The sequence below is a fragment of the Dama dama genome, chromosome 1 (genome assembly GCF_033118175.1).
Source record: "Dama dama isolate Ldn47 chromosome 1, ASM3311817v1, whole genome shotgun sequence".
Lineage (NCBI taxonomy): Eukaryota > Metazoa > Chordata > Mammalia > Artiodactyla > Cervidae > Dama > Dama dama.
The window spans coordinates 48988840-49002221 of NC_083681.1; the positions used below are offsets into that span (position 1 = coordinate 48988840).

The following is a 13382-nucleotide window of genomic DNA, read 5'->3' on the forward strand; positions in this document are numbered from 1 at the left end:
TCTGTAGCTTGTGTCTTTTGTCTAAGTATAACAACAACAACAGAGACATTAGTGTCATCAACCTACTCTTTGCCTTGGTTTTGTAGTTTTACTGACTTGCTAATGATTTCAATGAAGATCCAGTATTGACTATACTGCTAATAGACCTTGACATTAAGAACATTCTTCTCATCTTGGCACTCACCTAACAAGTTTAGAGCAGTACTCACAGCTCTTTTCAACCACCTTCAGTGAGACACATAAGGGTCCCTGCTTCACATGGACAGCATATGGAAGTTGGAAATTCAGCATATGTCTTTCCAGATACTCTAGTTAGACATGCCACACGCCACTTACAGTCTAAGGCACTGCTCCGGGTTAGCACAGTGCTGCCTGCAAATCAATTTTATTTCAAATTTCTTATTTGAAAATGAACCATTTGCATTGAGTGCCTTCCTTAACATATTTTAGGTATTAACAAGCATGTTCACCAACTCCATGAATGAAGACTAGATAAGAGGAGAGCACTGGACTTCATCTTCTTCCACATTTCATTTCTTACTAAACTTCAGACCATCACTGTTTACAAGAAGGGCTTTTATTTTTTCTTTGGATCTGATAAGCATTTCCCTATCTAGTAACAACTCTGTCCCTATGCTTTGTTCTAAGGAACATATACCATGCTCTTCCCTGGGAAATTAATCCACAGGACTTTACTATAGAAGTAAACAAACAAACAACAGGAAGGAAAACATACACAAAATATCTTAAAATTCCTTAGTATTTGACCTACCTTTTTAAAAACTCAACATAGCTAGACTCTCACTGTAAAGCCTCCTTGGAAGTTTTAAATTTGATGGAAGTCTTCTGTGAGGACCTCCATTGTGCTAAGAAAAGTGTTCTGCTTGGTTCTATACTTTACCCAAATACATACATCCTAAAAGTACAATATGAACGGATATTTGGACTCAATTTTCAAGAAGGTAAGACATTGTAGATTCAGAGCTTTCTCTGTCCCTAATTAAACCCAATCTGCCTTCTCAACAGCCTTATCCCATTTCTGATAATGTTCAAGCCACTGGCCAAGCAGATTATCCTCATATCTGACCTTACTATACAGAAGAATTTTACTGTTCAGGGAATTTCTGGTTCTCTCTGGAGGCTGGTATAAACCTCATAGCAATGGTTTCATCAGGGCCTCTCCTAGGATAGAGACGGTCATAGGAAAGTATATTTAATTGGTGTAGGGCTTTGTCAGGATAAAGATTTTACTGTTTGATGAAAAATGTAATGCAAAATCCAACATGAGGCATAGTTACTTCTCAATGAACATTTAGAATAATGGGTAGAGAAGACATATTTACATGCTGCTTATGGTTCTAATCAATGAATGTGAAGACTTTTTATAGTGTTTAAGCTCTAGTTTTTTCTTCTTCTGGTCTGAGAACTATCTGTTTGTGTTCTTTGCTATAACATACCATCTCCCTTGCTGATTTCATATCTCCCACCATGAGAGAAAGAAAATGTGCAAGCACGTGTTCTAAGTCACTTTCAGTTCAGTTCAATTCAGTTCAGTCACTCAGTCATGTCTGACTCTTTGCGACCCCATGAATTGCAGCATGCCAGGCCTCCCTGTCCATCACCAACTCCCGGAATCTACCCAAACCCATGTCCATTGAGTCGGTGATGCCACCCAGCCATCTCACCCTCTGTCGTACCCTTCTCCTCCTGCCCCAAATCCTTCCCAGAATAAGGGTCTTTTCCAATGAGTCAACTCTTCGCATGAGGTGGCCAAAGTATTGGAGTTTCAGCTTCAGCATCAGTCCTTCCAATGAAAACCCAGGACTTATCTCCTTCAGGATGGACTGGTTGGATCTCCTTGCAGTCCAAGGGACTCGCAAGAGTCTTCTCCAACACCACAGTTCAAAAGCATCAATTTTTCAGTGCTCAGCTTTCTTCACAGTCCAACTCTCACATCCATACATGACCACTGGAAAAACCATAGCCTTGACCAGATGGACCTTTGTTGGCAAAGTAATGTCTCTGCTTTTTAATATGCTGCCTAGGTTGGCCATAACTTTCCTTCCAAGGAGTAAACGTCTTTTAATTTCATGGCTGAAATCACCATCTGCAGTGATTTTGGAGCCCCAAAAAAATAAAGTCTGACACTGTTTTCACTGTCTCCCCATCTATTTCCCATGAAGTGATGGGACCAGATGCCATGGTCTTAGTTTTCTGAATTTTAAGTTTTAAGCCAACTTTTTCACTCTCCTCTTTCACTTTCATCAAGAGGCTTTTTAGTTCCTCTTCACTTTCTGCCATAAGGGTGGTGTCATTTGCGTATCTGAGGTTATTGATATTTCTCCCTGCAATCTTGATTCCAGCTTGTGCTTCTTCCAGCCCAGCGTTTCTCATGATGTACTCTGCAGATAAGTTAAATAAGCAGGGTGATAATATACAGCCTTGACGTACTCCTTTTCCTATTTGGAACCAGTCTGTTGTTCCATGTCCAGTTCTAACTGTTTCTTCCTGACCTGCATACAGGTTTCTCAAGAGGCAGGTCAGGTGGTCTGGTATTCCCATCCCTTTCAGACTTTTCCACAGTGTATTGTGATCCACACAGTCGAAGGCTTTGGCGTAGCCAATAAAGCAGAAATAGATGTTTTTCTGGAACTCTCTTGCTTTTTCAGTGATCCAGCAGGTATTGGCAATTTGATCTCTGGTTCCTCTGCCTTTTCTAAGACCAGCTTGAACATCTGGAAGTTCTTGGTCCACATATTGCTGAAGCCTGGCTTGGAGAATTTTGAACATTACTTTACTAGCGTGTGAGATGAGCGCAATTGTGCGGTAGTTTGAGCATTCTTTGGGATTGCCTTTCTTAGGGATTGGAATGAAAACAGACCTTTTCCAGTCCTATGGCCACTGCTGAGTTTTCCAAATTTGCTGGCATATTGAGTGCAGCACTTTCACAGCATCATCTTTTAGGATTTGAAATAGCTCAACTGGAATTCCATCACATCCACGAGCTTTGTTCGTAGTGATGTTTTCTAAGGCCCACTTGACTTCATATTCCTGGATGTCTGGCTCTAGGTGAGTGATCACACCATTGTGATTATCTGGGTCATGAAGATCTCTTTTGTACTATTCTTCTGTGTATTCTTGCCACCTCTTCTTAAAATCTTCTGCTTCTGTTAGGTCCATACCATTCCTGTCCTTTATTGTTCCCATTTTTGCATGAAATGTTCCCTTGTTATCTCTAATTTTCTTGAAGAGATCTCTAGTCTTTCCCATTCTGTTGTTTTCCTCTATTTCTTTGCATTGATCACTGAGGAAGGCTTTCTTATCTCTCCTGGCTATTCTTTGGAACTCTGCATTGAAATGGGAATATTTTTCCTTTTCTCCTTTGCTTTTCACTTCTCTTCATTTCACAGCTATTTGTAAGCCCTCCTCAGACAACCATTTTGCCTTTTTACATTTCTTTTCCATGGGGATGGTCTTGATCCCTGTCTCCTGTACAATGTCACAAACCTCTGTCCACAGTTCATCAGGCTCTCTGTCTATCAGATCTAGTCCCTTAAGTCTATTTCTCACTTCCACTGTATATTCATAAGGGATTTGATTTAGGTCATACCTGAATGGTCTAGTGGTTATCCCTACCTTCTTCAGTAAAGTCTGAATTTGGCAAGGTGTTCATGATCTGACCAGGAGTTCTGGTCTTGTTTTTGCTGACTGTATAGAGCTTCTCCATCTTTGGCTGCAAAGAATATAATCAATCTGATTTCGGTGTTGACCATCTGGTGATGTCCACGTGTAGAGTCTTCTCTTGTGTTGTTGGAAGAGGGTGTTTGCTATGACCATTGCATTCTCTTGGCAAAACTCTATTAGCCTTTGCCCTGCTTCATTCCGTGCTCCAAGGCCAAATGTGCCTGTTACTCCAGGTGTTTCTTGACTTCCTACTTTTGCATTCCAGTCCCCTATAATGAAAAGGACATCTTTTTTGGGTGTTAGTTCTAAAAGGTCTTGTAGGTCTTCATAGAACCATTCAGCTTCAGCTTTCTCAGCGTTACTGGTTGGGGCATAGGCTTGGATTACCGTGATATTGAATGGTTTGCCTTGGAAACGAACAGAGATCATCCTGTCCTTTTTGAGATTGCATCCAAGTACTGCATTTCGGACTCTTTTGTTGACTATGATGGCTACTCCATTTCTTTTAAGGGATTCCTGCCTACAGTAGTAGATATAATGGTCATCTGAGTTAAATTCACCCATTCCAGTCCATTTTAATTTGCTGATTCCTAGAATGTTGACATTCACTCTTGCCTTCTCCTGTTTGACCATGTCCAATTTGCCTTGATTCATGGACCTAACATCCCAGGTTCCTAGGCAATATTGCTCTTTACAGCACCGGACCTTACTTCTATCACCAGCCACATCCACAACTGGGTATTGTTTTTGCTTTGGCTCCATCTCTTCATTCTTTCTGGAGTTATTTCTCCACTGATCTCCAGTAGCATATTGGGCACTTACCGACCTAGGGAGTTCCTCTTTCAGTATCCTATCATTTTGCCTTCTCATACTGTTCATGGGGTTCTCAAGGCAAGAATACTGAAGTGGTTTGCCATTCCCATCTTGGGTGGCCCCACACGGCATGGCTTAGTTTCATTGAGTTAGACAAGACTGTGGTCCTGTGATCAGATTGGCTAGTTTTCTGTGATTATGATTTTAGTGTGTCTGCCCTCTGATGCCATCTCACAACACCTACCATCTTACTTGGGTTTCTCTTACCTTGGACGTGGGGTATCTCTTCACAGCTGCTCCAGCAAAGCACAGCTGCTGCTCCTTACCTTGGACTAGGGGTATCACTTTAGTTGTGTCTAAGTCTTTTCGATCTTGTGGACTGTAGCCTGCCAATCTCTTCTGTCCATGGGATTCTCCAGGCAAGAATACTGGAGTAGGTTTCCATGCTCTCCTCCAGGGAATCTTCCTATCTCAGGGATCGAACATGTGTCTCTTAAGTCTCCTGCATTGGCAGCCAGGTTCTTTACCACTAGTACCACCTGGGGAGCCCTCAAAAGAAAAATTAGCAACACAGTTAAAACTGTAAATGCCATAGTTCTTTAAGAATTTCATTGTGTTGATTAACTGTAGATCTTGTTGCCCTTTCAGTTCCCTAAAATCATGAGTTCATGTTGGCTAAATTGTTAATCATGAACTTGCATTTTCTATTGTGTTGCTGGTGTATATTGGATTACTGAGGGCAAACCACAGGTGGACATCAGAAAGAACCAAGGGTAGAGTCATGCACAAACCAGAAACAACCTCTGTCTGATTATACCAGGGTGATACTGTATAGAGAAATATAGATAGATCTGATAGATCTATTATCACATTTTTTATCCCACTCCTTTCAAATTGGAGTTTTTTGTTTCTTCCTTTTTTTTTTTTTTTTTAATATTGCAGTTCTGGTTGAGGTGGGTGCATGATGGGGTATTGAATCCCTGTCATAGAGTGTAAGTATAATCCATACACTCCAATACCATTTGCATAATATTTTCCATAGAGAAATAATAAACGATGCTTAAACAGTTTCTGACTTTAAATTAATGATTTTTATTCTGTTGGAAAAGCACTTCTTTTGCTTGATCACTCTAAATTTTTAATGACAATGTTGTCTAAGAAGAGCATGGAATTGGACAAAGGCAAACCTACATTCAACTTTTAGCTCAATTTCTTACTGTATGTGCAGATGAAATTTCAGGACTTCAATGCCCTCATCTAGTCACTGGAAACATAATAATATCAGGAGTCAGTGTGTTTTTAAAAGTACTGATACATCAGAAATATGTTTTAAACTTGCTAAGTACTATGGCAACAGTAGCTGATATTAAAGGCTAATTTTCCCCCACATGCATATCTCCCTTCCCAAACTAAACAGTTAGCAGGGTTTGAGGAGTGTATATTGCTTTCAAAGTGAAAGGGTTAGTAGCTCAGTCATGTCTGCCTCTTTGTGATCCCATGGGCTGTAGCCCGCTAGGCTCATTTGTTCACAGAATTTCTCAGGCAAGAATACTGGAGTGGGTAGCCATTCCCTTCTCCAGGGAATCTTCCCCAACCAGGGACTGAATCCAGGTCTTCTGCACTCCAGACAAATTCTATACCATCTGAGGCACCAAGGAACCCCATATATTGCTTTACGTGTTGTTGTTTAGTCACCCATTCATGTCCAACTCTTTGTGACCCCATGGACTGCAACACTCCAGGCTTCCCTGCCCCTCACCATCTCCCAAAATTTGCCCAAGTACCTATTAATATATCTGACTCATATTTAATAAGAAAAAAGTTTTAGAAATATTTGATTGCTCTACCCCTCCATGGATTTTTTTATGTTTCTTGAGAGACAGTAATTTCCTAAGGATTGTGTTCCCTCAACACTAAAATATAGACCTTCCAACTCTCACGATGGTTCATGCATTTAATAAATGGAAACCTTGACAACATCCTATATTTCTATGAATTTTTGTGTCTGTCAAGGCAGTCTATGTATGGGTTGCTGCTGCAAATACAGCTGTTGTTAATTCCCCAGGGTTGTCTAAGAAGTATGATCTTCCCATAAGCCTATTTATTCACTCAGTGGGTATTTCTTGGCCTTAATTAAAGGATCAAGAACTCAGAAGACCACAGATACTTTTCTGTATTCCCAAATTCTCTTGGGTTTTAGTTCTCCTGGGATAGAGAAAACTATAGAATCAGCCTCTGAGTCAACATTGGAACCTAGATCAAGGATAGACAGCCTGTCTTATGGGATGTCTGTGAGTCTGTGGCTGTAGAATAAAGGAGGTAATGAGGACCTGGTGTCCGATATTGGACAGTAGGTAAGTGTTTGATGAATTCTGAAGGGGTCATGAGAGTCTCAGATATTATACTAGTCTCACTCCTATACAAAGAACCTGTGATTATTTTCCTGCCATATATGCTTACATTATAGCACCTGCCCAGGGCCATGATTTAAGCAGATCCAAGATTGGGAGTGGAGGCATGTCCAATGCTTGTGAAATGATATTTGTTAATAATGAGAATCTCAGTCTACCTGGCCAAACCGTGATCTTTCAAGTTAATGAAGGGTTCATTGAAGGTTGATTTATAACTTTTGAAATAGCCAGTCTGTGAGGAAGACATTTTTCAGGATTTAAAACCTGGGATAAATCTAAAGTCAGGATCATCAGAAGAAAAGGATCTGATGTTTGTTTGTTTTTTTTAACCCTGACTGTAGTCAGTCACAGATTCCTGAGGTTTTTTTTTTTTTTTTTTTTTTTTTTTTTTTAACATTCTATCTCACAGGTTTCTGTGTGGTTTTCTTTATTTATTTTCAGCTTGCCGGTTAAAAATCTCTTTGGAGTAGTTTAGTGCAGAAGGAGTTTGTCTCATTTTATCTAAAACAGAAAAGGAGTTGAGACACAAGGCTAGATGTAGTGGGTATGGAAGCCAGTTTCTCAGAGCTGAAAGAGCAGGCATCTCAGGAGGCTCTGATAGTGGTTTTTACATACCAAGGCTTTTTGTTTTTTTCCTGATGGGAAAGTGTATTCTTATCTATTTAGAACAAGATTTAATTAGGATGGAAAACAAATGAAAATAGTAAACTATGACTTAAATCACAAGCTGAAAACATGAGAAAGAAAGATATTAAGTCATTAGGAATAAGGAGAAAACAAATTCAAAGGAAAGCATTTAGTGCAACTTCCATCTTGGTAAGTAACAAACCTACGAGCGCTGTTGGATGACATGTGTCTGACAAAGTTCCGAGGTTTCTCAGACCAGCAGCCTGACTATTTATGGCATCTCCTTCTACCACAGTTCCTCAATATGATCCCACTGCTGCAGTAAGAAGTTGCTTTGAGTGAGGTAACCAGTGAGTATTGGGGAGAAGGGAAATGATGGAAATTATAATGGAAAATGCTGAGGTTCTAGAAGATCTCCAGAATAGAACTGAATGGCTGAAGGCTTCTTTCTGAAGCCTAGACGGTGGACTATGAGGGTCATGTTATATCTACTTATGTTAGAAACTGTGGTTGAATTGGTATCTAAGCTGGTCTTCAAAATCAGCTCATTTCTGTGTCTTTATGGATTTATTTTAATATATTAGTACACTTTCACTTAAAAGATGAAAGTACTTCTGAAAGGAAAGTGGATAGAGTGAGCATAAGAGGAAAAAAAAATATATGAACAAAGAATATAATTGCAGACCTGTAGTTAGTGAGAAAAGAGATTAGAAAGATCCAGGACAGAATTTTGAGCTTGATTAGCTTCAGGTGAGCAGGAAAAAAATTCTTCCCTCCTCCACCCCTTCCCTGACAAAACCTGCTTTTTCTCTTTTGGTCCCTTGGAATCCTGTATATCTTTGGGAACCACTTGTGCATTAATTCATCATTTCCTTCAACTGCCGGCCAACTATGCTCTCCTGTGATTAGGTCTCCTCTTTCTGTTTAATTTTTCTTGATTCTGAAAAATTGAACTTTCCTGAAGAAGAATCAGTTGACTCTTTAGTCATGTATAGTCTCTCCTGCCAGGGTATCCTCAACTCTGTTATAAAATATTTCTCTCCTCTCACCTTGATAGTCTTTACTTCTGTTGGACAATGGCTTATTCATTTGCTTTCTGTTTTACATACCTTTTGTTTTCAACAGTATCTCTCTCTGTCTCTCTCGATCTATTTTTTTTTTTTTTTTTTCCTGTATGAGCTTTGACACTAACTCTAATATGCATTTTGTTGTTGTTGTTCTTTTGTCATTCAGTCATGTCCAAATCTTTTGTGTGACCATGAAATGTAGCCAGTCAGGCGCCTTTTACTATAGGATTTCCCAGTCTAGAATATTGGAGCTGGTTGCCATTTCCTTCTCCAGGGGATGTTTCTGACCTGGGGATTGAGCCCATGTCTCCATCATTGGCAGGTGGATTCTTTACTGCTGAGCCATCAAAAGTAACTAAGTAAGTGTTAGTTGCTCAGTCCTGCCTGACTCTTTGTGACCCCATGGACTGCAGCCCAACAGGCTCCTCTGTCCATGAGATTTTCCAGGCAAGTTTACTGGAGTGGGTTGCCATTTCTTCCTCCAGGGGATCCTCCCAACTCGGCGATAGAAGTTGGGTCTCTTGCACTGCAGGCAGATTCTTTACTGACTGAGCTACAAGGGAGGCCCATCAGAGAAGTCCCCTAATAAGCAGTGCCTTTCAATTTATTATAAATATCTGGATCAAATGTGAGACTTTTGAAAATTTTCCTTATACCCCATATTCTTCTGACTCCGTTTTACCTCAAGGAAAGAAGCAGAACACCCATATGGTAGCTTGAATGATTTGTTTTTTTCCGTGATGGGAACTTAGTTTCAAAAGCTGTTCACTTTCTTGCTTCAAATTCTTTACTGTCAGACTCCGTTGACTTTAAGCATCATGTTTGTTTCTTTTGTTCAAAAGAAAACATCCTAGCACCTTTTGATCCTTCTAGTTACTCTTTTCCTTTTCTCAGCCCCAATCTTCTCGAGTTGCCTACCACTGCTGTTTTCAGCTGTTACACATCCAAAGTCTTGCAGTCTGTGGTCAGACTTTATCCTCACTAATTTCTTGAAATTGTACTAGATGCTAGTGAAAGCCCAATGGTTTTCACTAGACGCTAGTGAAGGTCTAATATTTTTATTTGATGTTCTACCCTCAACACAACAGTTTGGAAGTGGCACTGAACAATAAGAGCAATAACAATAATAATAACAACAGCAATCGTGATACCATTGCAAAAAATCAGAGTAAGAATAGCATCGGAGAAAAGACTCAGAACCGTGGAAATATAGGAGGAAGACAGGGGTATAATGGGATCAAGGAAATCAAAGGCAAAGAAAGGTTAAAGAAGGGATTGTTCACAAGTGGGAAATGAAGTTTAGATTTCTGTATCTAGAAGGGAACCATCTATGAGTTAATTTGATTCCAATCTAGGATGTATAGAGAGTTCAGAGTGGTGAAATGCCTCTTCCAAGATCTCAGTCTGTTGATGGCATAACTGAGGCTACAGCTCAGCTAGAGCCTCATACCTAGTCCAGTCCTCTTTCCAGGGTACTAAGCACGTTTGGGTCAGTCACTCACATTGATTTCCTCAGTCATTCCATAGACATGTTAAATATTAATAGTTTCAGAACAATTGCATTAACTTTCTCTGAATTTTGCATCTCCTAGCTTATTCCCTTTATTGGTTACAGATATCATTATTCTTTCCAGAAAAGTATGTCTCAAAATATTTTATTGCCTTTTATTTATCCCTGATATAACCTATCACCTGGCAGTCAATTTTTTTTTTATTTTTTCTAGACGTATTTCTTCTCTATACTCTGCTTTCACTGTTAAGGCTACATTCCTGGCTGATTTGATCTGCTGCAAAATTTCCCAGAGCAACTCTGGATAGCTATCATCCATTTCAATAAATGTCACCAACTTTTAAACTATATTTACTAAACAAAAATCTATTATACTATATGCTGAAGATAGACTCATACCTATCATGGAAATTGAAATGTATTAGTGAACTATATTACAAAGTTTTAATTAAGAATTGTTTAGCTATTCTACTGGGAGACAGGAGGTTCAAAAAAGAATTGCCCACTGGTAAAAGCTTCTCTGAAAAAATAAATTTTCATAATATTATGTTCTTCTTAAAACTTTGCCAAAATATTGGAGACTCAGTAAATATTGTTGACTAATAAATTAGTTCTTCATGTGACAAAGTAAACTCAAAGCCACAAAGCTGTTAGCTTGACTTTTAAAATTCTTTTTCTTCAAGACACAATCTATTTGCTCAGTCATATTTCTTATATCTCTAAGCTCTCAATAAGCTAGATGATCTTATTTTTACAGTAACTTAAATACCTTACTTTAGCTTTTTGTTTGTCTTTTTTGTTCCTTTCTAAGGCTTTCTGTTTCTGAGAAACAGACTAATGACCACACTTTCACGAATCTTTTCATTATCTCTAGTGAAGGTTATGCTTCGTTGTGTCATACATATGTGATTGAATATCTCAATTATTTCATCCTGATCTTTGAAGGGAGGTGTTTTGTTGTCCACATCTCATCACCTTCACAAGGGTAGGAATCCTTGAAATAGAAAATATTTATGATCCATGTTTGATTCCTTCCTCAGTGATGTATTAAATACAGAGTGAACTTAAAGAAATATTCATTAAATTGTCTAATGCTTGTGTGTTTAATTCTTGAGTGCTTGAAACTCATTTTCTATTTTGTTATCTGCAAGCTGTTCCCCCCCCCCCCCCCCGGAAATAGTATTCAAATTTGAGTTAAAGAAAAGAAGAAGAAGAGAAGGAAAGGACAAATATTTGAATATAAGCTGGGAGAAAGAAATGGGAAAAGAGAAAAGAAACATGGGGTAGGCAAGTGAGAATGGAGGGAAGAGGTAATGTGTGTGAGTGATGAGAGGACCTATCTTCTGTTTTAGAATGATGACTTATGAGTCCTTGCTTTGACAGGATTAATTCATCTGAAATGCATGCAATCCTGGGACCATGCAAATAGAGAACATGATTTCAATATGCACACTATTAAGTTAGAAAAACACTGTTCAAAGTAAGGACTGTCTACACTTATATTTCTCTTTCTAAGTTCTTCTCATTTGATAATGAAAGTCTTCATATTAAATCATAAGAATAATGATTGTTACTGAGCTCCCTAAAAGACCATATCAGTATTCTAAACACTTTTTTCTTTAGCTCTAAGGGGGAAAAAAGTGTCTACTAATCACCAGAAGTGACTAGTCAGACAAGAAGGAAAGCTGATGATACTCAAGAGCTTATAAAGAAGTTCTCTTGTATGATGCCAAGTCAATAAATATAATGTATTGGTCACAGTGACTAAATGAAATTATAAGTGCATTCAATGTTTATTATTGTTATTTTCATTATCATTACCAGTAGCATTAGCTCTATTAAGTCATGGTAACTTTCATGTCAGTGAAGTCTATTTGGCTTACATTCCTTGAATCTTTACTTATTACCATCCTTTTTTAAATTACTGCAATGCCAAGAGTCAAACTTAATCTGATAAAACAGCCCTGATACTTCATTCTCATTCTCTCTCTTTCTCCCTTACCCTATTTCAGGGTCCAGCATCAGAGAACAGAGTAACAGATGACAACCTCTTCAAACTACACTAACCTTAGAGATATTTGGTACACCATGATTGGGATCCCAGGACTGGAAGATGCACACACGTGGATCTCCATCCCCATTTGTTCCATGTACATAGTCGCTGTTGTAGGAAATACCCTCTTACTATTTCTGATCTTCACTGAGCACAGTCTTCATGAACCCATGTACCTTTTCCTCTCCATGTTAGCCTTGGCAGATATCTTTCTCTCCACTGTCACCACACCCAAGATGTTAGCAATCTTCTGGTTCCAAGAAGGGGGTATATCTTTTGGTAGCTGTGTGTCCCAGATGTTTTTCCTCCACTTCATCTTTGTGGCAGAGTCTGCCATACTGCTGGCCATGGCATTTGATCGCTATGTAGCCATCTGTTATCCACTAAGATACACTACCATTCTAACACCCTCAGTCATTGGAAAAATAAGCATTGCTTCTATAATTAGGAGTTTCCTCATCTGTTTCCCCTTGGTTTTTCTGGTTTATCGGCTTACTTACTGTGGAAGGAACATTATTCATCACTCATACTGTGAACATATGGGCATTGCCAGGCTTGCCTGTGATAACATTCAAGTCAACATCTACTATGGGGTGATTGTGGCTCTATTTTCCACATGCCTGGATGTGGTGCTTATCATCATCTCTTATGCCCTAATACTCTGTACTGTGTTTAGAATTCCTTCCCAAGATGCCCGGCTCAAGGTTCTGGGTGCTTGTGGCTCCCATGTCTGTGTTATATTACTGTTCTATACCCCAGCCTTTTTTTCATCCTTTGCTCACCGATTTGGGGGCCACAGTATACCACTGCATATACATATCCTTCTTGCCAATTTTTATGTGGTGGTACCACCCACTCTCAACCCCATCATTTATGGAGTTAAGACCAAGCAAATTCAGGAGAAATTTATCCAAGTCTTTTCTTTGAGCAAGAAATTTTGCTGATGTAGATTAAATAGCATAGTTCTTCAATTCTCTATGTAACTCCACTAATTGAAGAGTACCTACAATTATATTGGATATCTTATATCATGCCAGCATTAAGAGAGAACACTAGCATTAAGATTTGAGTAAATCAGATCATGTTAAAATCTTGTTTCACTGCTTTTGTTCAGGACAGTGTCAGACCATGGACATTTTAGAGTCTGTGTAATAATGAGCTTTGTTACAAGTTTAAAGCAAAGAAATTCGATAGCTAATTTCAATTTTATGTTAATA

At 38.9% G+C, this 13382-nt stretch overlaps 1 protein-coding gene across 1 annotated transcript; it reads left to right on the forward strand.

Annotated features, from left to right (window-relative positions):
* The first annotated feature begins 12152 nt into the window (after positions 1-12152).
* On the forward strand, positions 12153-13109 carry LOC133054207 (olfactory receptor 52Z1P-like). The gene has a single exon (XM_061138984.1). It carries the CDS (start codon positions 12153-12155, stop codon positions 13107-13109), a length of 957 nt encoding a protein of 318 aa, XP_060994967.1.
* The last annotated feature ends 273 nt before the right edge of the window (positions 13110-13382 follow it).

Bases quoted from the DNA above. Each gene is read 5' to 3' on its own strand.
- LOC133054207 (XM_061138984.1), top strand. From the start codon at position 12,153: ATGACAACCTCTTCAAACTACACTAACCTTAGAGATATTTGGTACACC.